This window comes from Cetorhinus maximus, chromosome 7 (assembly GCF_964194155.1).
Source record: "Cetorhinus maximus chromosome 7, sCetMax3.hap1.1, whole genome shotgun sequence".
Lineage (NCBI taxonomy): Eukaryota > Metazoa > Chordata > Chondrichthyes > Lamniformes > Cetorhinidae > Cetorhinus > Cetorhinus maximus.
Genome location: NC_135885.1, coordinates 82,231,535 through 82,258,744, shown reverse-complemented (window position 1 = coordinate 82,258,744; position 27,210 = coordinate 82,231,535). Strand labels below are relative to the sequence as shown.

Genomic DNA, 27,210 nt, shown 5'->3' with positions numbered 1-27,210 from the left:
TTTGGCATTCTATTTTTGTGTAAATGTGATTGTGTAAATTGTATCAGCGGACAGTGATGTAATAATGGCCCTGATCTTCCGGTCTCCATATCATTGGAGACCAGCCACACAACCCAAGGTGCGCGGTCAGGACACTATGGAAATCCTGACACCCAGGCCTGTGTAGGAATTGCCCAGGAATTTTCAATTTCCGATTGTCAATTCTCCTGCTCCCTGGGGCCCTCTGTGAATGTCTCCAACTCTGAGTTAGAGTTGGAGATTTCGGACAGTTCTAAAGGACTTACCCAGGAAATGTTGGACAGATTAAAATCTAGTCTAACTCTATGGTAACTACACAACAGATCCCCAATCACCACCCCCCCGCCCCTCCCCCCCGAACCCCCTGACTACCCCTGACCTCCTGACTAACACCCACCCCAACCCAACCTAACCCCACCACCTTCAACCCAACCTGACTACGCCCACGACCCAGCTACTCTCCTGATCTAATGTGACTAGCTCCCAACCCGACTACCCCCGAACTATCTACCCACTTAACCACCTACCCACCTACCGCCTCATTCACCTGCCACCCTATCGACCTCCCATCTCACCCACCCTACCGACTTACCCACTTGCCTCACCCACCTACTCATCCTACCCATTCACTCATTCATCCACTCACTCATTCAGCCATTCACTAACATTCAGACTGGACATTGAAACTTACCATGTGGCAGTTAGAGCCGTAAGAAGGGAGCAGGTCCTGACTTCCCCTGACTCTGCTGCGATCTGATGGAGATCTCCGTATTTCTGCTAAACCGAGCTTGGAAGACGCAGCAAGAAATGTGGAGAAGCCTCAAGGTGGGGGAATGGTTCGAGCAGAGCAGCAACCTGATGATAATTGTCACTCCTCGGAAGACCTGGGCCAGTGGCAAAAATGCCACTCTACAGTTTCTCTCCCTTTCCAAATTAAAAAAAAGTTTTAGCAAAGTTTTCTTTATGAAGGCGATAAATCTGTAGTAATTAAAGCTGCCATTAAAATAGATATATTTACCTAGGCTTCCCATGTGCTGTACATTGTGTTCCTTATTTTAACTCAGCCAGCATTTACCATCCTTAAATTTACCATCGGGTTCTCTTAGGGACCTGAAGCTTTAATAGACATGAAGCCTTGAAATAACAGGGGCCTTAAAGTTTAAGAAATAAGGAAGGAATGAAAAAGGATTGCAGCAAAACTGCTACAACTGAATATAAACTATCCCAATTACAAACTGCAAAGTCATACAGATACACTGAAATCTCTAATTTAAACACTACATTTCTCAATATGTACACATTGGGAGAAGGATTCACAAACACCTCCTCGAAAATCTTGACACATTTCTTGTATCAGGCCAGGTGCCAACTCATATGCAAATGAAAAGCAAACCAGTTTGTCCAGTGCACTTGAAGTACAAAGTCCATTAAAACAGGCTTCAGAGAAACATAGACGGAAAGTACACGTGTGCTGTAATAATCCATCTCCTAAAGAATGGTTGAATGTTTCTGATGAGGACTAGAAGCTGGAATAACAAGAGTCTTCTTTTAATCTTGTGTTTAACAGGATTGTATTTATCAAGTAAGTAACTAGATTTCATTTATACTTCTGGTTGTGAACAAAGATGCTTTATCCTTAATTAGAACAGGAGAGACAGAGCCTGAAGAAAGGGAACTACGTTAATATAAAAGCAAAAAACTGCGGATGCTGGAAATCCAAAACAAAAACAAAAATACCTGGAAAAACTCAGCAGGTCTGGCAGCATCTGCGGAGAGGAACATAGTTAACGTTTCGAGTCCGAATGACCCTTCGACAGAACTAAGTAAAAATAGAAGAGAGGTGAAATATAAGCTGGTTTAAGGTGGGGTGGGACAAGTAGAGCTGGATAGAGGGCCAGTGATAGGTGGAGATAACGAAAAGATGTCACAGACAAAAGGTCAAAGAGGTGTTGAAGGTGGTGATATTATCTAAGGAATGTGCTAATTAAGGTAGAAAGCAGGATGAGCAAGGTACAGATAGCCCTAGTGGGGGTGGGGTGGGGGGAAGGAATCGAAAAAGGCTAAAAGGTAGAGATAAAACAATGGATGGAAATACATTTAAAAATAATGGAAATAGGTGGGAAAAGAAAAATCTATATAAATTATTGGAAAAAAAGGATCGGAAAGGGGGTGGGGATGGAGGAGAGAGTTCGTGATCTAAAATTGTTGAACTCAATATTCAGTCCGGAAGGCTATAAAGTGCCTAGTCGGAAGATGAGGTGTTCCTCCAGTTTGCGTTGAGCTTCACTGGAACAATGCAGCAGGCCAAGGACAGACATGTGAGCATGAGAGCAGGGTGGAGTGTTGAAATGGCAAGCGACAGGGAGGTCTGGGTCATGCTTGCGGACAGACCAAAGGTGTTCTGCAAAGCGGTCACCCAGTCTGCGTTTGGTCTCTACAATGTAGAGGAAACCGCATTGGGAGCAATGAATGCAGTAGACTAAATTGAGGGAAGTGCGAGTGAAATGCTGCTTCACTTGAAAGGAGTGTTTGGGCCCTTGGACGGTGAGGAGAGGGGAAGTGAAGGGGCAGGTGTTGCACCTTCTGCAATTGCATGGGAAGGTGCCGTGGGAGGGGGTTGAGCTGTAGGGGGTGATGGAGGAGTGGACCAGGGTGTTCCGGAGGGAATGGGGGGTGAAGGGAAGATGTGTTTGGTGGTGGCATCATGCTGGAGTTGGCGGAAATGGCGGAGGATGATCCTTTGAATGCGGAGGCTGGTGGGGTGATAAGTGAGGACAAGGGGGACCCTATCATGGTTCTGGGAGGGAGAGGAAGGTGTGAGGGTGGATGCGCGGGAGATGGGCAGGACACGGTTGAGGGCCTTGTCAACCACCGTGGGTGGAAAACTTCAGTTAAGGAAGAAGGGAACTACGTGTTAGCCAGCATGAGGAGGCAGGAAGGGAAGTTGGGTTGTCTGCAGTTGAGAAAGGATGTGTGAGCTAGGGAGATTTGTTTTAATGAGCAAAGAAAACAAGGAGAATCAGAACGGATCTGTACAGAAACTCATGGGGATAAAGAAACCTCAAATTTCACAAATTTGTTATAAGTGAAGGTGGAAGGGGCAGACAGGAGGAGTTTAAGGAGATGGTTGGAAGTGGGGAAGTCAGGGGTTATCTTTACACTCCAAGATTAACCCAGTTTAGTGGGCAGCTTTGACAGAGGAGGGTTGAGTTTGATGTGGTGTAGCCAGATTAAATGATAGCTGGCTAAACCAACACAAAAGCAAAGTATTGCAGATTCTGGGATTCTGAAATAACAACAGAAAATGCTAGACATCCTCAGCAGGTCAGCTAGGATCTGTGGAGAATGAAAGAGAGTTAATTAATGGTCAGAATTTGACTGTGGCAGCCATGAGCCCACTGCTGTGACCAAATGCCGGTCCTAAGCCCACGGATGTGAACAGCAGGACCACGGAGGGGACTTAACCTGCAGTGGCCAATTAAGAGGCCACTGCCAGGACCACTGTCTAATTGAGGATGGTGGCCTTCCTTTCAGCGGGCAGGCAGCTGAGCAGCCTTGGCAGTCTCGCCTATAGCGGAGGCTGCTGCTGAGATTGCAAGGAGAAGGAGAGGATGGCTCCATGTTGAGCAGCCCCCAAAGGGCGGGTAAGGAAGTTTTTCACAGAATCACAGAATTGTTACGATGTAGGAGGCCATTCGGCCCACCCGTATCTGCACTGGCGTCTGAGCATTTTAACAATGCCAATCTCCTGTCTTTCCCCTGTAACGCTACACATTGTTTCTATTTAAATAAACATCCAATGGCCTCTTGAATGCCTCAGTTGAATCTGCCTCCACCACTTCCAGGCAGTGCATTCCAAACCCTAACTACTCGCTGTGTGAAAAAGTGTTTCTCACCTCACATTTGCTTCTTTTGCAAAACACTTTCAAACAGCAGGACACCCTGGCTCTCGATCCATTTACGAACAGGAACATTTTCTCCCCATCTACTCTGTCGACTCCTCATGGTTTTGAAAACTTCAACCAAGTCTCCTCTTAGCCTTCTCCTCTACAAGGAAAACAGGCCCAAATTCTCCAATCTTTCCTCATAACTGAAGTGGCACATCCCTGGAACCATTCTCGTAAACCTCTTCTGCATTCTCTCCAATGCATTCACATCATTCCTATAGTGCGGTGCCCAGAACTGTACACAATCCTCCAGCTGAGTTCTAACCGGTATCTTGTATAAGTTCATCATAACCTCCCTGCTCTTGTTCTCTATGCCCCTATTAATGAAGCCTAGAATACTGTATGCTTTAGAAGCAGATCTCTCTGCCTGTCCTACCACCTTTAATGACTTATGTACATATACACACAGGTCTCTCTGCTCCTGCACCCCCTTTAGAATAGAATAGTTTATTTCACACTGTCTCTCCACATTCTTTGAACTAAAGTGCATCACCTCACACTTCTCCATATTGAACTTCATCTGCCCACTCCACCAATGTGTCAATGTTCTTATGAAGTTCGACACTGTCCTCCTCACAGTTTACAATTCTCCCAAGTTTTGTGTTATCCACAAACTTTGAAATTATCCCCTGCGCACCAAGATCCAGATCATTTATATATATCAGGAAAAGCAAGGGTCCCAAAACTGACTCCTGGAAATGCCATGGCCAAGCAGACAGGCCCTGATGATTGGAGAGGTGAACCCTCCAGCAACAGTGTCAGTGGCACAAGGGGTGTCCATTGGGCCATGGAAGGAGGGGTCCCTCTGTGGGACATGGAGCTTCCAGGAAGGAATCTCCCTGGGAAGTCACTTGGAAGTCGCTGGCAGTTTCCCAAAGCAAGAACAGGTGAGGGGGAATTCTGACATTGATAAAATGGCTGCTGGCTTTGGGAAAAGCCAGTGGTGATTGGATGGCATCAGGTTTCCCTCCCAAAACTTCTGCTGCCATTTTACCAATCTTCCCATTCCCAGGCCATCTCCAGGAGGCCAGTAAGATCCCAGCCAATAATTCAGGTTGATGGCCTTTTGTCAGAAGCTAAGGTAGTTGATGTGTCAGATTGTTGATGCCCAATACACACTGAATGGTATACCACTGTTTACAATTAATGTTTGCAACAGTGAAGCTTTGAGAAATGTCTTTCTGAAAGCCCAAAATGCAACTAGCTTCTAAGGTTCATTTAATGTGTGTGGGTTAAATGCATAGCAGAGATCATACGCAGCATTTGGGAAATTAAAGAACAGTTCATTGATGTTAAATTGATTGTGGTCATGGAATTTTCACGTATTTTGTGAAAGCACTTTATACTGTTTGTTATGATCGATGAAGTCGATGAAGCTGAGTTAGTTAAAAATCTCAGAGGGAAACTTTAAACAACTGTCATAACCTATAATTTTAAGTGTTATGTTTGAGATACGACTCTAAATTCAGGAATCAGACCACTAGTTCTCAAGGTTTTACATTAAACTAAATGAAACATTTTATTAATTTACACAGGTTAAAATACATATACACATGGCTACAAATTACTACAATCATAACTTTTATGTAATGATCATAAATCATTATCTCCATTAAGGCAACAGCAACCCATAGACTTAACCAACCACCAGGCAAAGTGCTTTCACCTTATGATTTCAAAATGAGGTTCTTTTCACTTTGGTTCCTGTGGAGACATTTGGAGGCTTACAACTGCCTTTTGATCTCACATTGCCTTTGACCTGCACACAAAAAACTGCTGTATACATGGAAAGACTTTCCCATCACATACAAAGTCTTTAAAAATTTCTGCAACCTGCTCCCCAGAATTCTCTTGAGTAAACTGTGAACACACTCCCACTTATTTACCCTACACTGATTCTCCTTGTTTCACCTGTACACCAACCATTGGTTTATCTTGTGCCTGAACCTCAGAACCCACAGCACTTTTACTTCCAGAGCGTTTCTGTACCCCAACAATTCCTACAGCTTTTTTCTGCAATCTCCAACACACTGACTTAGTGTGCCCCACTTTATTACAATGAAAACACCTCAATTTTCAAATGTCACTTCTACTTTCAGCATCTTCCTTTTTATTCTGAGAAAAAACTTCCTGGGATATTCTAGCTACTCCTTCTCTTCCCTGACTACCTGCCTTCTTTTAACCTTCCCACTATTTATCAATTTCCAATTTGAAAGTGTGATAAAAAAAAGGTTTATCTCTATGAACTAACTCATAATCATCAGCTATCTCTGCTGCTTGTCTTACAGAATCAATCCTCTGTTCCTCCACATGAGTTCTCACTACCAAAGGGATTGAATCTTTAAATTCTTCCAAAAGAATGACTTCCCTAAGAGCTGCATAGGTTGTTTCTATTTTTAACGCCCGTATCCACCGGTCAAAATTACTTGGTTTTACTCTCTCAAACTCAATATAACTTTGCCTAGGCTGTTTTCTCATACTCCTAAATTTCTGCCTGTATGCTTCAGGAACCAACTCATATGCACTCAAAGTAACTTTTTTCACCACATCATAATTCATCAACATTTCTTCTGAAAGTGAAGCATATACCTTAAGTGCCCTACCTAACAACTTGGACTGTAATAAAAATGTCCAGTTTTCCTGTGGCCACTTCACCTGTTTAGCTAGCTTCTCAAATGAAATAAAGAATGCTTCAATATCTTTTCCCTCAAACTTTGGAAGAGGTTGTACAAATTTAAACATATCCCCACTGTGTTCTACTCTAGAGATAAATCCTTTCTCACTTACTGGCAAGTCTTTTCTAACTGCCAACATTTGCAGTTGGAATTCTTCTCTCTCTCTTTTTCTCTTTCCTCCTTCTCTATCTTCACAATTTCTGATTCCCTTTTAAAAGCCATTTCTCTGCCCTTTGCTTCAAACTCTTCATTTGTAACTGAAGTCTCACTACCTCCAGCTGTGACTCACTAGTGTCAGGTTTCACTTCCAACTGTAGATGCTGTGCATTTTTAACTATATCTGATTTCCTAGCCACCACAGGTAACCCCAATTTTAACTTATCTGCCAACTCTGTTAGCTTACTTTTGGTTATTTTCTCCAATCCAATCAGAGTTATCTCTTCCACCCCTAGACAAGTCTTAGCAATTGCCAAAGCCATCTTACAGTCTCACCACTTCTAAAATAACTCACCAACTCCTGAATTCAAAGTGCCTCATGCACTCGTAAAATTTAAGATTCACCAATTCCAAATCAATCAAGGAATTAGAAATATAATTTATCCCGGCAAGAGCCCCCAATTGTTATGATCAATGCACTTTGGTTCCTGTGGAGACAGTTGGAGGCTTACAACTGCCTTTTGATCTCACATTGCCTCTGACCTGCACACAAAAGCTGCAGAAGTTACACCTACCACTGCCCATTGAATGTAAATTCTCATTGTATCACCTGACTCTTCTAACAATAAAACCCCTTTCATATTACCAATTTTATTAGTAATGTAAACATATTGTTTAGTGGCTGCTAGATAGCTGTTGTGTCAGTTTTCACCCCACTTCTTGAATGGTCTATCCAAAAAATGCAAATACAATCTATCTCTCTTACATATCAAAACTAGTACACAGCAAAGCACCCAGAATAGCTGGCTTTAATTCAATTAAGATACACCCACAGACTAAACCTCTATTTTAGAAGAAAAATATTTTCCAAAATATTAATACACATTAATAGCTTCATAACACTGTGGTTAAAAGGTGCTGCATAAGTTGCCACAAAACTGATATCCTCACCATTTCCTAATAAATCAGCCCCAATTTTTATGAGGCAAATGATGTGACCTGCTCTCCAATACTTTTAAACCTGTTCCAGCAGTGGATATTTGGTAGCTGATAACAAACCTGATCAAATGAACATCAAGAATTGCATCCTTGAATAGTCATTTTAAAACAAGTTGCAATTCTCAAAAGTAGATTTGTTGTTGCTAGGAAGTAAACACAGGGTCTTTGGGTACAGCAGCTAAGCCAATAAAAACAAAAAAAATGAAGATTAAGCAGCCAACGAAACAAAGGTTGAAACTTCTTGAAATTTTGGAATTTTGGTAAGTAGCAGAAGCAAACGTTTTGGAAGTTTCCATTCTTCAAATGTTTGATTTCTGTTCAACAATTGTTCCAAGCATTATTGGTGTTCTATGATTAGCTCTTTAGTTTCTCTTCCATTTCAACATGGTCAACCTCAGAAGAGCTCCAGAACTCCCCGATATTTCCCCTTCCCACAAAAGCTGTTCTTTAAGACCAGCTAAACTAATTTTCCAATGGTCTGTTATAGCCAATGGACAGAGGAAATATCAATTCACCAGTCTGAGCTGGATTCAACTCAGGTTCCAGAGGTGAAAGATTAATGCACTATAAAATTCTGGGGCAGAATATTGAGCTCGGAGGCAGGCGCGCGTCCGACCCAGCCGAATGTAAAGTGATACGTGATGATGCTGGGCAAGTGTCCTGACATCATCACGCAGTCCCGCAATGTTTTGTTTGGCGCAGTCAACAGCACGCCCACTGACAATTAAGAGGCCTATTAAGGCCATTAAAAAGGCAATTAAATTCAAATTTACGCTACCTGTCCAACCTTATGGTTGGCGGGCAGGCAATAGCGCCAAGCAGCCTTTGCACTTTGCCACGGGTGAGATGATATTTCCTAAAGCAAATAAAAATAAAATAAAAATTTTACACTTGAATTAAAAACATGTCCCTGCTCATGTGACAGAGTCACACGAGGGGACATGTTTTATGACATTTTTATTTTGTTCATTAAGTTATTTTAAACAGCGCTTCATCTCCCTGAGGCAGTTCCGTGCCACAGGGAGATTATTCAGTGCTCTTTCGTGCGCATGCACAAAGTTCGTGCGAGGTCAGCTTGCCCTCCTCTCCCTGACCACACAGGCAGCGCTGCCACTCGCGTTCCACACTGGGCGGGCCTTAATTGACCCGCCCACGTAAAATCGCGGTGCGGTACCGATCGTGGGCGGCGGTTGGCAGTTGGCTTCCTGACCACCCCCACCAAGCACCCCCGCCAAGGGCAAAATCCTGCCCTGATTTATTTTCTTTCTTGTGACATTTATTGAACCATCAGATTAATATGCAAAGGTTTGTAATGATTCTTAAATTAAAATGTGTTTATTTGATTTAATCATTTAAACCATAATTAAAGAATGTCTCTTTAATCCTAGAAAGCATACAAGTTGGAATCTAATAAATGTATTTATTGTCTTTTAAGCAACAATTTGGTTCAAAACCTATCACATTATTTTCCAAACAGCATTAAAATATATCCCTCAGTCTTAATTTAAAAGAAATGTATCTTCCTAATATTTTCAAAATGTTAAAAAAATCTTATTATTTAAAGAGAGTTTAGGGGCAAAGTTTCCTGACACACTACTTCATCTTCTTCTTTGGGTGTCATGTTTTTCAACATCGGTGATTACGGCTCCCCAACTTTCATGGACTTTAATAACAGCCAACACCTTGGTGTTGCTCTCAAATCCTGTATCTGTTCTGCTTCTTAAGCTGTCAGTGTATTTTCACCTTTGTCTCCTTCTGGCTCTGCTGCCCTCAATTTTACCAGTCACTACCAAACGTTCTAGTTTCTCTCTCCGAAGTATGTGTCCAAGGAATCGTAGTTGCTCTTTGTGATCGTTTTTAAAATTTCTTCTGTGTGCCTGCTTTCTTCAAAACTTCCTCACTAGTTGTGTATTGTTGAATTAGTCTTTATCATGCTTCTCAGAAACCACATCTGCGTTGCCTTTAATTTATCTTCCATTGTCTTGCTCTTTGCTGTGAAATTGGATGGGGCCAGTAAACAGGCACAGGAATTGCAATGTGTTCTGGCACTTGTTGTTTATGATCAACACAACCCGCAAACTTCCAGCTGCTTGCTAATTTAAATGATTATAGCTTGGAGTCAGGGCTAATCACGCTGTTGAGTGGTTGCACTGCGTCTGGAGCAGGTGTTGGATGTCATTCTACAACTGATTCCGACCTGGGAAAGTCAGAAGGAGGGCACAACATGACGATGAGTGGGTTCCAAGATTTTCCAACACTGCACTGAAGGCTTCAATGCAGAAGGATGTGAACACAGTGGAGAGAATGCAGAAAAGATTTACAAGGATGGTTCCAGGGATGAGAAACTTCAGCTACAAGGATAGATTGGAAAGGTTGGGACTGTTCTCCTTAGAGAGAAGGCTGAGAGGAGATTTGATAGAGATGTTCAAAATCATGAGGGGGCTGGACAGAGTAGATAGGGAGAAGCTGTTCCCACTCATAACAGGATCAAGAACAAAAGAGCACAGATTTAAAGTGATTTGCAAAAGAAGCAAGTGTGACGTGAGAAAAAACTTTTTCACACAGTGAGTGGTTGGGGTCTGGAATGCACTGCCTGGAAGTGTTGTGGAGGCATTCAAAAGGGCATTAGATGATTATTTGCATAGAAATAATGTGCAAGGGTATGGGGAAAAGGCAGGGCAATAGCACTAGCTCATAATGCTCATTTGGAGAGCTGGTGCAGGCATGATGGGCCAAATAACCTCCTTCTGTGCCATTAAGATTCTGTGAAGATGCAGAGGGGGAAGGCGTAAACCTATCCACAGGTAGCCAGGAAGCCCTCCAGACAAATTTTGTGAAGGCAATTTGACCACATAGCCATGGTGGTCAATGCCAGGCATCTAGCAAGTAGTTCAATCACCTTATACAAGTGATCAAGGCCAATGAACATATCTTCAAATGCCATATCCCATTAACTGCACCACTGGCCTCACATACTGCTCAATGCACCACATCCACATCACTCACCTACTGACAATCGCTATCAATCACAACTCATACATAATATTCATAGCTTCACATTCTTACCAGTGGCAGAAGCCTCAAACCCATGGTTCACAGCTTGCATACCCTGCCAGCTTTTCAACCATGACAATCACATCACATAAATGTATCACACCACAATCACTTCCCTCCCTCTTGTAGGACAAGTTGACACACAACCTGAGGCAGCAGGAGCTAACTGGCATTGTTGGAGCTGCCCTGGCTGAGGCTGTGACCAACAGTGGAGATGAAACCATCAAACATGACTATGCATTCCTCCCTAATCCTCCTTTTCAAATCCCACTTCCCCATCATCCCACGATCGCTTCTGATTTACAAGCTGCAGATGGTGTAAGTGCACACTTCTTACTATTTCCCCCCTCCCCTCACCAAGTGCCCGTGTGCATTTCTCCTTTCAAATATCCAAGGGCTGCAACCTGGCCAGTGGTGAAAAGGCAAGAAGATACCACACTCACTCTCGCAGCCATCAGCTCAGATACTGACACTGCTCACAGAGTAGCCTAGAGGCAGGATCTGCACATGCTGGGACATTAGGTACAGGTTGCCTGCAGCCAGCGCAGGGGACAAGGTTAGCGTAGGTGAAAGCTCACAGGAGGGAGAAGTCGCACACGAGTTCTGCTGTAAAGGGCTCAAGTGAGGATGCAAAACACCACTTGTAGCGCTGAAAAGCCAGGCGCTACAAAGCCAAATTTCACTGTTTATATGTGCAGCTCTGTGTAGCTAGCACAGAAGTTCTGTGCTGACTTTTTGTAATTCCTGGGGCAGAATTTTCTGCCTGTTGGGCAGGCAGGCCCGACCCAATCTCCGGCGGGCGGGGAGCCGATCCCCACCAGTGAAGCAGGCCTCACTGCCATTTTACGCGGGCGGGCCAATCAAGGCCCGCCCAGCCTGACGTCCGGTGGGAAGCGCTATGCGCTTCTTGTGCGGGCGGGGGATTCCCCAAAAGTGAGAGTGCGCTCTTTCGCGCATGCACACGAAAGAGCGCACATCTCCCTGAGGCAAAGTGCAGCCTCAGGGAGATCGCTTACACTTTGAAAAATATTAAAAATAGAAAAAAAAAATTCCCTAACATGTCCCCCCTCATGCGACAATGTTCATAATTTACAGATTAACTAAACCCTGCATGAAACCTCATCCTGCCACTGGATGAGGTTTCATGTTTTCTTTATTTGCCACCAGGGTTCCTGGCCTACCCGCCAACATAAATGTTGGACGGGCAGGTCCTTTAATTGTTTAAAAGATCCTGTCAATGGCCTCAATTGGCCATTGACAGGTCGGCGGGCCCGCAGCTGATTTTGCTGCACCCTGGCATTCCTGAAAATTTAAATGGGGCGGGATGACGTCGGGGGTTCCGCCCGAGCGGGCCCCGCCCCCTGCTCGCCAACGGCAAAATTCTGCCCCTTATTTCAGTAACTATTATATACAAAAGAATGAAGAAAGTCTTATGATTTCTTAGTATGTTTTGCAAGTTTCATGATCCTTCTGTAGGAGGCAAATGTCCCAAACTGACAGCATGGTTTATTTTTTTTTTAAATAAGCAAGGGCGCCAAATAACAAGTGGTAGTTTTCTGACATCATTTCCACCCTGACTCAACATGAAAGTCAATCAGACATACAGATTTGAGTAACATGAGACACAAGCTTATTTAGTTCCAAATCACTTTAGTGGGCGTAACAATTCAAGTAACAACACTGGTCTTTCCTCCACAGGAAGCTAAAGAACAGGAAGAAATATTCAACAGAAATTATTGTAAAAAATACAGCATGTCTCAACTAATACTAATTAATATATTGTTTTTGTATTGTTTTGTAGTACATACTGCAGCATGAGGATTACATTTATTCCATCAGCTATCAATGATTTAAAATAATTCCTTGTAAACACATGTAGTGCTGCTGTGCTTATTGACAAGACACAGTAGCATCTTCTTAATGAACCTACAATCTTCCTGAAGCCACTTGCTAATCTCCTTTCTCAAAGTTGTAAGGTATTCATTGGGTCACCTTGATAATGTTGTAATGAGGTGAACAGTGGCTTGGAATATGCCACTGAAAAATCATACTTCACTAGAAATTCTCTTAAATGAGGACGAGATTACTTGCAGTGTAAACTACTTAATCCTCTTAGCATTTGGAAAATAATAATTTATTTGGAAAATAATGTATCTGCAAAAAATTAACCCTGGGTTGGCCCTTCTCCTGAGGTAACATTAGTGGCAGGATATCTACACTTCTAAAGCAGTGCATTGTCTGACTGCTGATAGTGAATTCCATAACAGAATATCGAATCTGCTCAGTGGCATTCTGTCAATACTGGTCAGAAACATGTAACTATGAACACTGATTGTAAAAATTAACAGCCAAATGAATATGTATGAGGCCAGTGAAAATATAAACAAAAATAAACAAGGTGCCAACACACCTTACACCCACCCACTCCAAAGCCACTCTGCATGCCCTGCTGAGAGTAGAAAAGCCAAGTTAAATTAATAATCTTAGCTATTTACAGTTTAATGCTTTAGTTACTATTGTTATAGATCTTTTGTGAAAACTGAAAATTTAACAGCAGAGCTGCTCATTCCACTGCCCTACCCATAACTATTCAATTCTACCCACGCTAGCAGTCACTCGGTGCCAACAGGGTGGTGTGATGGAATCCATGGTTCCAGAGTTTGTTTGTTTTTTGAGACAGACTCTAATTTAAAAGGGAAACTGAAAAGGGAAACCAAAAACTTCAGGAGAGTCTGGAAATGGTTGAAAGCATATAAATGGACACAGAGCCATCAGAGCTCAATAGATGATGATCCCAGAGCAGTACAGGCAAGCTGAAGGAGACAGAGGCCAGACCCATAAGCCAAAAATAGGCAAATATACATTTGCTGCAGCAGTTTCTGTTACTTGAAGATAACATTGGTGGATCTACACCTTCCAGACCGTCGTGAGCAGAGTTGAGGACATTCTACATACATGTGCCATATTGTGGTGAAGACCATACCCATGGAACTAGGGTTGGTTGTGTGCTGCTGTCGGCAGGGGATCTGGCTAAAATCCTAGAAGAAGGAGAGCTGAAATTCTTCATGAGGAAGGCAGTGTTTTGAAGGACTTTGTGACTAACATTGCTTACATATGTGCTGAATGGACTGCAAGCCAATTCATAACATCGATCTTAGTTGTATCTGCCATTTAATGTGTCCTATATAGATTACAATCGACTACAATTTTCCTGTTAATTCATTTAACTTGCATTGATTCTGGGTATTAGACTATAGGGAGTTACCTAAGAAGGTAATTAATGTTTGCTTTGTTTGACTCTTGTATAGTAAAAAAAAACTTTTGTTTTAAACCATGGAACTTCGTGTCTTCATTTTTTCAATAAATAACTGGGATTTTGTATTTTTATTTTTAAAAATTTGCTCTAGTCTTGACTGAGATGATAACAATGGTTTCCATAGAGCTCCAGGTTGCTTGTAAGATACCACAACTACTCTAAGATAAAATCAATATAAAAAGAAATTTATCATCCACTTTAAACTTAACTTATTATTCCTAAAGTTAACACTGTAAAGGACAAGGAGAAATTATGTTCTTGTCTAGTATGTTCAGAAAGTTGCTCAGGAAAAGGTAATAGAATCATTTCATCTTCATCCATAGCAATTTTGTTGAACCCTTTATGTAAATGCTGTGGTGAAAAATGTTAATTTGGCCATTACTTTAAAAATCTAACTAATCTTGCTGACTCACCTATCCTAACATTGCACAGCATTGCACAGTAACAATCCCTTTCACACTTATCCAATATTTAACACAAGACTTTAGGCAAATGCTTTAGAATGTTACCTTTTATTTACATTGTCATTCTTTGATAATATACAGGATCTATTTAAATAACCTATCTAGGATAAATAAAAAATCATTGCATTAGTATCATGCAAATTTACAGCAAATATGAGCGCAATAAATAAAGTTCATTTCAACTCTTGAGACAATGAATAAGATTTGATTTTGTGAAAAGAGGCCTTGTCCTAGAAATCTGACTCTGCGCACCCATTCTTTTGGGCCTTCAACATACACATAAGTGTGCAATAAGACATCAAACAAGTGTGAGCTTTTTTATGAGCTGGAAATGGCATATTTAATCTGGCTGCTCCCTAGGTTCCCAATAAAAACACTGGAAAATATATTTAAGTTTGAGTCCTGTGCTTGTTGGAGGAGCCTATTCTGATATTGTTGTACTCCAACGTTGATTCATCCATGATAAAGTTGCCCAGAAACTCATTACCCTAACAGCCAGCAAATAACCTTTAGCTGCACCAGTTAAAATGAAGACACAATACCTACGTGTTCATTGCTGGTTTGTTATTTTGGGCTACTGGTTAACAGCCAGGTGTTTTTTGGCCTTTCACCAAACTGCAAACTGAATTCTGATTGCCAAAAAGTAGATTTTGATAAGGTCGCACTGCTTTTGAGTGCCTTATAAATCGTTTCATTGCATTCATGGGTGGTCTGGTAAAGCTGCCCTTGGGACTGGAAGTGAAGGTGCAGGAGCAACAAGAGATGGGGGAAGATGGTGGCATAGTGGAAATGTCACTGGACAAGTAATGCAGAGGCCCAGACCAATGCTCTTGGTGTTTCACTAAGCAGGCTGTCAGCATGTGATGTTACCAACTGCAGTCACATCGCAAGCTGCAAATCAGGGATGGGCAGCACTGACAGTGGCTGTCACTGCCACCATGTCTTTAGGCCACGGGCTGCTGACAGGTTGCCACAGATGTCATAGCAATGTTTCACCCTAGAATATTGAGGCCCCATTGGTTTTACTCCAATTACCTTTGAACCTCACTTCACAAATACACAGATTTAGGTGAATTTTATGATCAAGTGTATTCTAATCAGGTCAGCTTGAGTGTAAGTTGACATTGGCAAAAAAGGCATTGGGCACAATTTTGGCTCTAAGCTCCAGGTTGTGCAAAAGGAGATATTTATTACAGGCCGAAAACTACAATTGACAGATTTGTATTTTTAACTCAGAACTTTAATCAAGGTACTTACTAGGGTATGACAATTCCCTCTGTCCAACTGCAGAGAAATGTACTCAGCACCTGACCACCAGTATGACTCAGACTGAGAACCCAGGACCTACCCTTCCCTTTGTACTGATTGTATGGCACCAATAATTAGGGCGCGTTGGTGATAAAGTGATATTGCCACTGTACTAGTAATCTAGAGACCCAGGCTAAGGCTCACAGGGTATGGATTCAAATGGCGGCTGGTGGAATTTAAATTTAATTAATAAATCTGGAATATAAAGCTAGTCTCGGTAATGGTGATTATGAAACTATCATCAATTGTCACAAAAATCCATCTGTTTCACTAATGTCCTTTAGGGAAGGAAATCTGCTGTCCTTACCTGGTCTGTCAACTCTAGACCCAGAGCAATGTGATTCACTCTTAATTGCCCTCTGAAATGGCCTAGCAAGCCATTCAGTTCAAGGGCAATTAGGGATGGGGAACAAATGCTGGCCCTGCCAGCAACACCCAAGTCCTATGAAAGAATAAAAAACTAAGCAATTTTACAATCACTTTTAAATTTCCTGCCTCGTTATATAACTTAAGGCGCTCAAGTATTTTGAAAGGCACAGAGTAGAAGCATATTTATAAATGTAACGAACACATCTGATTCTGTCATTTTGCAGCTAATGGAGTTATGATACTAATACCTCATCACATTGTCAGTGCTACAGTGAATGAAAGTGCCACTCTATCAGTGGAATACAGATGCAATGGAGTGCCTACTATTAGATGGAAACAGCTGTCAGCGTGGGGAATGAAAAACATTATCACCTGGGAACCAGGCAATTATCAAAACATTTCAGAGAGCTATGAAGATCGAGTTCAGAAATACAGAAATGGGTCCATCCAACTTTCAAACGTTCAGCTATACGATGCTGGTTGCTATGTAGTTACAGTGACAGATAAAGCAGGAAGCAGCAAAGATGGTGTTATTGTATTGAATATAAATGGTAAGTTACAATTAATAATTCACTTCTTGTTCTTTTCCTTCTGTATAATCTGGTTGCATTTTATGATTATCCTCTTGTCTGAAACAGGAACAGTGGCCAAAACCAGGTACAGGGGTAGTTAAAATAACAGGAGTAGATTACTTAGACCAATCCTGTTCCCTTCCTCCCCATGAGCCACATTAACCTGCTCTTTGAACAGGTGAGCAGGACCCTGTAAGAAGGAAGTGGTGCCTTGTCTTAAATATGCAAATCAGGTCTGATGATGTCATCAGGACCCAGTCTGCTATCTTAACCTCAAGACTGACTGAGCATTGGGTGAGGACAATGACAGCTCCCCTGTCATGCAAAACCCACCGGAAACCCAATCCTGGCCTCAAAACAAGCAAAAGATAGGTTTTAGTTATATTCTCAAGTTCCCTTATGGACCAGGAACAGCTCCTCCAGGTCTCACAAGGAAGCTTTCGGCCTGTCATAAGCCGTAAAAGTCATAGAAGGCAAAGAATTTCTGAAATGTGCTCAGGAGAATTTTCTTGATCGGCATGTTTCTGGCTGAAAGAAGAAGGAGGTATTGCTGGATATGGTTTTGGTGAATAATAGGGGTCAAGTGGGTCAAGTGTCAGCAGGGGAACATTTAGGGAACAATGATCATAGTATATAAGGTTTAAGTTAGCCATGTAAAAGGTCAAGAAGCAATCTAGAGTAAAAAGACTTAATTGGAGATGGTGGATTGAGGACGAATCTGTCCTGGGTAAATTAGAATCATAGATTGGCAGGCAAAACCGTAATTGAACAATTTGCCGCCTTTAAAGAAGAGATAGTTTAGGTACAGTCAAGGTACATTCCCAAAAGGGGGAAAGGGGGACAGTCAAAGCCAAAGCTTCCTGGATGATGCAAAAGATAGAGAGTGAGATGAAGCAGAAAATGGGGCATACAATAGATGTCAGGTTGATAGTACAAGTGAGAACCTGGCTGAATATAGAAAGTTCATAGTGGAAGTGAAAAAGGAAACAAGAGAGAGAGTATGAGAAGACATTAGCAGCTAAAATAAAAGGAATCCAAAAGTCTTCTAAAAGCAAATAAATAGTAAAAGGGTAGTAAGAGGATGGTTGAGGCCAATTGGTGACCAAAAAGACGATATACACATGGAGGCAAAGGGCATGGCTGAGGTAGCAAATGAATACTTTACATCTAGCTTTACCAAGGCAGAAAATGCTGCCAATATCATAGCGAAAGAGGATGTAGTTGAAATACTGAATGGGTTAAAAACTGATGAGGAGGTATAAGAAAATCTGGTTTTCACCCTGTATTTCAGAGGGAACAATGCAACTACTCAACACCTCCCTCAATAACTAAGCAGATTTTAGTGTAGTATGAGATTAGAAAATCTATGTGGGAAATTGCGAGGGAAATTACCTAACCTACCAATCGACAGCAGTATGATAGTGCTACTATGTAATCTAAAATCATCTCTATTTATTTTGTTTTCCCTCTTTTTGCACTTAGCTTCTGTGATTGTATAGATGCAGATAGAGTTCGTTAATGAATTGTTGCTGACTGTATGTTTCCTCATAACTTATAACTGCAACAACATGAATATTGTATTGCATTTTCTTATAAAAAATCAGATCAAAATCAGAAATCTAATTATAAAATAATACCACTGACAATATAATATCCATGGTTTAAAGATTTATCCTGACCGAGTTTTCATTTATTTTAACATTTGTATTTCTACAGAACCAGTTTATAAGGATTTGCATTTTGTAGCTGTTGTCACTACAGTTCTTATGGCTGTATCTATTGTCCTGATGTTCTTCCTATGGATCTGCAATCAAATTATGCAACTGTGCAAAATGAAGGGGAGAGCACAAAGAGTAAATGGTAATCTCATTGTGGCAAATATGGTTTGCGAAACATGGAAATTATTATTTTGTACACTGCATAACTTTTTGCCCGGGGCTACAAATACCATATCTTCTAAATTTATATTAATTTGTAATAAATAGATTGCACCAGTGCACTTCTGTCCATGTTCCTAAAATTCCTGGGACTGAGCCAACTTAAAGTGGTTAGTGGCTTTCTATCACTTTTTGAGGACTAATTAACAGCAAATGAACAGAGTTGTTCATGCTTGCCTGTCAGCCCAGCTCATGTTAATGATGCTGGCTATAGAGGTGACACTAAAGTAGCACACAAATTGGTAGAATTCCAGCCTGGAACAGAGAGGGAGATAATGTAAAACATCACTTAGCTATTTCAAAGCACAGACCTGTGTCATCGACTCTTGCTATATTGAATATGCTGAAGGAGCAGCAGAGAAGGGTCAAGAACAGCTCATATGTAGGAGCAGGACCACCAGGCAGTGTGTCCAGCTCAACCATGCTAATGATTAATGCATAGGAATGTTATTTCTCACCAAGGAAGTCATGGAAAACTGCGTTGCTTCATCCAAAAATGGAGCAACATTAGCACCGCACAGTCAATAATGTTAAACCTGATGATAAGATAGCATTTAATTCTTTTGCTATAGGCTCAGAGCATGCAATACTGGAGACATGAAACAAAAACAAAAAATGCTGGAAAAACTCAACAGGTCTGACAGCATCTGTGGAGAGAAAGACAGAGTTAATGTTTCGAGTCTGTATGACTCTTCTTCAGAGCACCTGGGCCCCCGCCCGTGGAAACATCAGTGCCCGCCCTCCTCCTGCTCCCATCCCAGCAGCGCTGAGCATTTCAGCGCGTGCTTCACGCTGGCTGGCCGTTAATTGACCAGCCAGCATGAAATCATGGTCAGGCGGTCTGTTTCCTGACTGCTCCTGAGCTCGCCAATCATGCCCCCCACCAAGCTGAAAATTCAGACCCATGTGATAAGTCAATACACATAATTAGGCATGTTTTAGTGGACAAATAGTAAATGGAAGATTTTGCAAGAAGACCTAATTTAACGTGGGGCAGAATTTTACATTCGGCATGTGGGCATGTGCCCAACACATTGGAACATAAAATGACGCGCGATGACATCGGGCGTGCTTCCCAATGTCATCGCAAACTTGTGCAATATTTCACTTGGCAGGCACGCACCAGAGTAGGTTGCATGCCTGCCGATGATTGAAAGGCCTATTAAGGCCATTAACTAGGTAATTAAGTTGAATTTTACGTTGCCCATCCAACCTTACGGTTGGTAGGCAGGTGAAAATGCCAAGCGGTCTTTATGCTTTTTAGGACATCTCACCCACGAGCAGGATGAGGTTTCCTAAAGCTAATACTAATTAAATAAAAACTTTTATTTTGAATATAAAAAAAAAGTCCCATCTCATGTGATACAATCACATGAGGGGACATGCTTCATTAAATTTTTAATGTCCTTTTTTTTAAAAAGTACTTCAATCTCCCTGAGGCTGCTCCGTGCCTCAGGGAGATTGAAGCGCTCTTTCGCGTGCATGGGCAAAAGAGGGCTGGACCTGACTCTCCCTCTTCACCCCACCCACACAGGTAGCGCTCCACTCACGATCGACACAGGGCGGGCCTTAATTGGCCCGTCCGCGTGAAATCGCGGTGTGGAGCCAATCGCGGGCGGTGGTCGGCTCCATGTCCACCCACGGCCGCTGCTGCCGAGCCCACCCAATGACTGGAAAATCCTGGCCATGATGTCTCATATGCCTGCTGACACACAGAAACACAGTACACAATCATAATTATATGAATAAGAGGAATACTTTTCTCCTTCAACTTGGTTATCACCCATGATGAGTAGTTTTCCAAATAACAATTCCCATGATTATATCTCCAAAAGATATTGATAGTCAGCTTGTCCATACTCTTTTGCCTTCTGCTGAAGATATCTCTTTTATGTTGAACAATTTTGTGTTTTGTACTATGTGGCCTTATGCATAGCATATCTGAATATAAAGCACCTCATCCATTTATGGATCTGCCTAAAAATTGTATCAGGCAGACCTAGGGCAGCATTGGGACAGTAAGAAACAGGTGGCTGGTGGTTGAAAATCTGCTCCCAACATGTCCAGAATGGAAAATTGGAGGGTAAATTCTTATTTTCATAGAAGGGAACTCAAATGGAGTATGGGTCAGAAACAAGCCTACAGCACTGCATCAATTCTCCAACCTACAAACTCCTTGAGCAAAGATCCACCTCTCTTTCATCTCCAAAATTATTGAACATGCTGTCACCTCCCAAATCTGTGACCATTTTCCCCACTACTCCATGTTTGAATCTTTCCAATATGGTTTTGCCTCACCACTGAAATGGCACTAATCAACGTATAAATGAGGCTATGTGACTGTGACTGGTAAAATGTCTCTCTTCATCCTTCTTGACCTATCTGCAGCTTTTAACATGATTGACTACATCATTCTCCTTCAACACCTCCCCTCCAATGTCCACTTGGGTGGGAATGCCCGAACCAAGTTTCTTTTTTTTTCAATCCAGTTGTAGTCACAGAATCATTTGCAATGGCTTCTCTTCCCACTCCTACATCATTTCATCTGGAATCCCCCTAGGACATACCCTTGGTGCTTCCTATTTACTATCTATGTGTTGCTCCCTTGGTGGCATCATCTGAACCAGCAGGTTCAACATGCATGTTGATTTAACCTAGCTCTTCCTCACTATGACCTCTCTTGATCACTCCATAGCCTTTGATTTGTTAGACTGCTTATCTCTCCTGGATGAGCAGAAATTCCCTCCAACTAAATATTTGGAATTCTGTTGCTATTTTCTTCTGTTCCTCTATGAACTCCATTACCTAGCAATCAACTCCATGCCTGTGCCTTGCTATGGAGACTGAACCACATCATTCGCAATCTTAGCCTCCTATTTAACCCAGGACTGAGCTTCCCATCTCATATACTCTCTGTAATCAAAACCAACCTCTTCCACCTCTGTTGCATTGCCTAACTCCACCCTTTCCTCAGCTCATCTGCTGCTCAAATCCTTATTCATGCCTGGGACACCTAGACTTGGCTATTCCGAAGTTCTACTTGCCAGCCTTTCACCTTGCACCCTCTTTAAACTTCAGCTCAGCCAAAATTCCATTGCTTATATTCTAATTTGCACAAACCTGTTCACCAATTTTCCTGTGCTTCCTGACCTACATTGAATTCCAATCCAGCAATGATTCAATTTTAAAATTCTCAATTTGTTTTCAAATGCCTCCATAGCTTCTTCATGGTTTATTCATGTAACTCCCTACTGCTCTACAACTCTGCATGATTTCTGCACTTCTCCAATTCTAACATTGTGTGCATGCCCAATTTTAATCACTCCACCATTGCGGCCATGCCTTTAGCCATCTATGCCCAAAGCTCTGAATTCCCTTCCTTAACTTCTCTGCCTCTTTACCTCTTTATCCTCCTTTAAGGCACCCCTTAAAATCTACTTCCTGACCAAGTTTTTGGTCATATGCCCTAATATCTTATGCGGCTCAGTGTCAAAGTTTGTTTAAAACGCTCCTGCAAAGTGCTTTGGGACATTTACCACATTGAAGGTGCTATAAAAATGCAAGTTGTTGTTGCAGTCTTATTTTATATATGGTGAAGCTACAACATCGGTTCAGATGCATAATGGATGAGTATCAGCGATTGTGTGTGTGACCCCATTTCTTTCTTTCTCAATGAGTCACGAAAATATTTTTTTCTTCAATTAAAAAACATGGCGTTTACTTTTAGGATTTCTATTTATTTCTTTGTAGCTTTACCCAAGTTAAGTCATTCAACAACAGGTATACACTATGACATGTCAACATCACCTATTGCTGCTTCTGCTATTTTGAGGCATTACATAGCTCTGAAACAGTATTCATCGTCTAAGCATGCTACCAAACACCAAAATATGCCTCCATTAGCATCATTGATTTTTGAATCAATTCATCTACTTAAAAGCAGATTCTACCAAATTGTTCAATAATTCTAAATCTGAGACATTTATACACTTCCCAGTGGCCAGAATTTTGACATTTGCATGAGGGGGCGGGCCCGACACACCGACACGCAAAATGACGCGAGATGTTGGGCGTGCATCCTAACGTCATTTCGCGTCATTTAAATCTTTCGTTCAGCGGGCATGCGCCGAAGGTGGCTGTGCGCCCGCCGAACTGTCAAAGGCCTATTAAGGCCATTAGGGGAATAATTTAGATAATTAACAATGCTGCCCATCCAACCTTAAGGTTGGCGGGCAGGAGAAGAGCCCAAGCGGCCTTCGCGTTTTTCAGGAAACCTCATCCACGGGCGGGATGAGATTTCCTGAAGGTTTTATTAAATAAATAAATCATTTTTGCACAATTCATAAACATGTCGAAGCTCATGTGACACTGTCACATGCGGAGACATGTCCAAATAATTTTTAACTTCATTATTTATGAGCTTCTATTATGTACTTAATCTCCCTGAGGCAGATCCATGCCTCAGGGAGATTTCTGCGCTCTTTCACACGCATGCGCGAAAGAGCGCAGGCCCTGACCCTCCCTCCTCCCCCTGCCCGCACAGGTAGTGCTGAGCACTACTAACCGTGCATTACGCTGGGCGGGCCTTAATTGGCCTGCCCTTGTAAAATGGCGGTGCGCAGCCGATCACGGGCGGCAATCGGCTACGCACCACTCCCGACCAGCCTGCCTCACATGCAGACAATTCTCCCCAGTGTCTCAGTTACTGTTATTTTGTTCTATCTCTTAAAGCTGCTTGTAAATAGTTGTTTGAAAGCAATAGTTCATAAAGAACCATGCATTCTAACATACCGTAAAGTCTTGTTTAGTGGCATTAAGAATATGGACAGCTGGTCAAATTATGTCATGAGGGGGAGTTTTACACTAAATGTTGTCCTCAGGCTCACTTGTATGAACAGTTATGTGCAAAGCACTGTAATAAATGCTGACTCAGACACATAAGTAAACATTAAATTATAACATTTCAGATTAGGTGCCAATTTAGTTGAATACAATGGGTTAGAAATTCAAAAGCAAAATACTTTGGATGCTGTAAATCTGAAAAAAAAATAGAAAATGCTGGAAATACTCATCAGATCTGACAAAACCTGTAGAGAGAGAGAAGCAGAGTTAATGTTTCAGGTATGATCGGCTGCCCATTTTGTAGTACCATCCAAGACAAAATTTCTATCCCGCCATCTCTTTAATTGGAAGATATTAAGGTACAGTATCAACAAACAAGGGATGCTTAGCAATGAGGTCTTTCATATCTCACTGAAAACCAACATTATGATATGAACAGAAACCACACCTGATAGCAATGCTGCTTGACTTATAAAACGCTCAGAAACACACAACTTTGAAGTTCTTGGTAATATTTGTAGCATCAAAAGCTATTTCTTTGTCATGCAGATGTACATTCAAAGCTAACAGTTTTCCTTTATTGAATATAATTTATGTGTTTTTTTCTCATAACTAAGCTTCTACAGATATGGAACTATCACCACTTTAATGTTGCATGACACATTCCAGCTTGTCTGTTCGAGCAAGACTGTGGGACAATCTGAAAATACAAGGAACTTGAAGGAAAAATTAACACTAAGAAACTTTAATGGGTGAAAAGGACATATTTAATATACATATGTAATATTTATTACTTGAAGCAAACATTATAGCTTATATGACAAGAGGAAAAAACCAGTATGCAAATTAATTAAATGGTCTCAGCAGTTTTTTGTGACATATTCATTCTTGCAACTAATCTCATGTCTGTATACTTTGGATGCATCCTGAACAATGCAGTTCATACATACAGTGCTTACTTTGCATTGTGGATTGTACAACACCAAAAGCATATTTTTGTACAAAACAAATTTAGAAAATTAAAGCAATACATGTTTAAATAAATTTTAATGAATGTATTCTCTCTTGACCTGTTTGTTTAAATTCATATTGCAAAATTCTTTAAAATGTTGATTTTTCAACCTATTTGGTGAACGCATGCTAAAATCTAGAATTTAAGAAAACAAGTACTTCACATGCTTGCAGTACCACAATGGTTAAACAGTTAACTGAGGAAGTAACACAAAAATAGTGGATATTTTAATGCACATTATTTTAGGAGACTGTAGGCCGTTATTAATATGCACTATAAAATTTTACTAATTATTGTATTCAGGCTGTGTATATTAATAAAAATTATATTTTCAATCATTTTCATTTAAATACTATGAACTTCTCATTTAACATAAAAAACCACATCAATTGTATTAATATTTCCAGCGTTTCAAATAATATATGTACTAATAAAAGTCAAAAATAGGCTTGCTTCCTCCTACCATATATTGAAAAAGTATAAAGTGTAATCCACTGAGTCAGTGGATAACTGTGATATGCAAATAAGCCATACTGCTCAGGAAAGTCCTGGGTTCAATTATGAATCTGTGCTGAATTATTTGGTTTCAATGAAATCAGGGACTGTGACTCCTTCCACATTTAAAGAATGAGGAGGGAATAAAAATAAACATGGTTGTCTACTTTCACCATTCAGTGACTCTCACTGTGTTACACACCTGTCATGGTGACCTGCAGCAACTAATGGTCTAACCAATACTTACTATCTAAGAATACTCCAAAAAACAGCCACCTTCTCCGACCACTGCCTCCTACTGGCTGTCACTGACTGATTTACAGGAAGACCAGAGGTTTGGCAGGCAGACATGGAAACTAAACGTGCAACTGCTGACTTCAGATGACATTGAGGAACTCAAGAGGGATTACAAAGGTTGGAGAACTGTAAAGCCCCTCTTTGAGTCCCTGACACACTGGTGGGAAGCAATCAAGGAAAACATCAAGCGTTATTTTCCTCAAAGGCATCCAGAAAGCTAGAAAGGAACAGAGGGAAATGTCCCGACTCCAGAAAAACATGCAACACCTGCTCCGGCTGCAGTCGATGGGGGTGATTGTCAAGGAGGAACTCCAAGAGGTGAAGAGCCAGCAAGCCTCGTTCTTTGCCTCGGAGGCCTCGAAGATCATCTTCCGGTCCAGAGTCCGCTCCGTGGAGCAGGGTGAGATGTGTTCACGTTTCTTCTTCCAAAAGGTACACAGAGAGATCTCTGTGATCAGCAGACTGAAGGAAGAAGACGGCTCAGTAAAGTCATTGCAGTCTGATATTTTGAGGATCAGCAAATCCTTTTATGCCGGATTGTATGACGTGAAGCCCACAGACCTCCCAGTCCTTCCAGTCCTCTATCATGGAGGTCTTAGACGACAGTACCCAGGAGAGCCTGGACAAACCGCTAACTCCTGATGAACTGACTAAGGCCCTTGAGTCCTTCAAGAAGAGTAAAACTCCTGGAAGCGACGGCTTACCAGCTGAGTTGTATTTGGCTCTGTGGGACTGGATCGGCCCAGACCTGCGTGAAGTGTACTTGAATTTGCTCCTGGCTGGCAGCATGTCAGAATCCATGAGGAAAGGCATTATCACCCTCATCTACTAGCAGAAGGGGGAAAGGGAGGAAATTAGAAATTGGCGACCCATTTCACTGTTGAATGTGGACTATAAGATTCCGTCCAAAGTCATCGACAATCGGGTCAAGTCTGCTCTGGAGTTGGTGATCCACCCTGACCAGACCTGCGCTGTACCCGGCAGAAAGATCTCTGACAGCCTTGCACTACTCAGGGATAGGATTGCCTATGTGCAGTACAGGGGTGTGGACACCTGCCTCATCAGCCTGGATCAGGGGAAGGCCTTTGACAGAATATCGCACACCTACATGGTGGATGTGCTCTCCAAAATGGGGTTTGGGATGAGAATCCGCAACTGGATCTAACTGCTCTACACAAACATCAGTAGCGCAGTCTCAGTCAATGGGTGGGAATCAGATAGCTTTCCTATTAAATCTGGAGTCAGGCAGGGCTGCCCTCTCTCCCCTGTCCTGTTTGTGTGTTGCACTGAACCCTTTGCAGAGTCCCATCAGGAAGGATCCGGGCATAAGAGGAGTGACGATCCCAGGATCGTGGAGGCACTCAGGTCAAAGCCTCCCTGTACACGGATGATGTCGCCGTCTTCTGCTTGGACCCGCTGTCAGTGCACAGACTGATCCACATCTACCACCAGTTTGAACTGGCCTCGGAAGCCATGGTAAATAGTGGCAACGGTGAGGCCATGTTCTTTGGGAACTGGGCTGACCGATCCTTTGTCCCCTTCACCGTCAGGTCAGACGGCCAGAAGGTGCTGGGGATATGGTTCGGAGGGACCGGGGATGCGTTAGAAACTGGAAGGAGTGAGTGGCTGTGGTGGAAAGGAAACTAGGCATGTGGGAATGACGGTCCCTCTCCATTGCAGGTAAGAACCTGGTCATCAGGTGTGAGGCACTCTCGGTGTTGCTGTATGTGGCACAGGTCTGGCCCAATC

General features: G+C 42.0%; 1 protein-coding gene across 2 annotated transcripts; it reads left to right on the top strand.

Moving 5' to 3' along the window:
* Window positions 1-1,438: 1,438 nt before the first annotated feature.
* vstm5 (V-set and transmembrane domain containing 5) lies at window positions 1,439-25,012 on the top strand. Of its 2 annotated transcripts, none has more exons than XM_078544881.1 (4): window positions 1,439-1,600; window positions 16,531-16,857; window positions 18,595-18,738; window positions 24,275-25,012. In XM_078544881.1, the coding sequence occupies exons 1-4, from the start codon at window positions 1,522-1,524 to the stop codon at window positions 24,304-24,306; spliced, it is 582 nt and encodes a 193-aa protein (XP_078401007.1). In that variant the 5' UTR covers window positions 1,439-1,521; the 3' UTR covers window positions 24,307-25,012. The 2 variants fall into 2 exon arrangements, with proteins under 2 accessions (XP_078401007.1, XP_078401008.1); XM_078544882.1 differs by lacking the exon at window positions 1,439-1,600 and adding an exon at window positions 14,091-14,122.
* The last annotated feature ends 2,198 nt before the right edge of the window (window positions 25,013-27,210 follow it).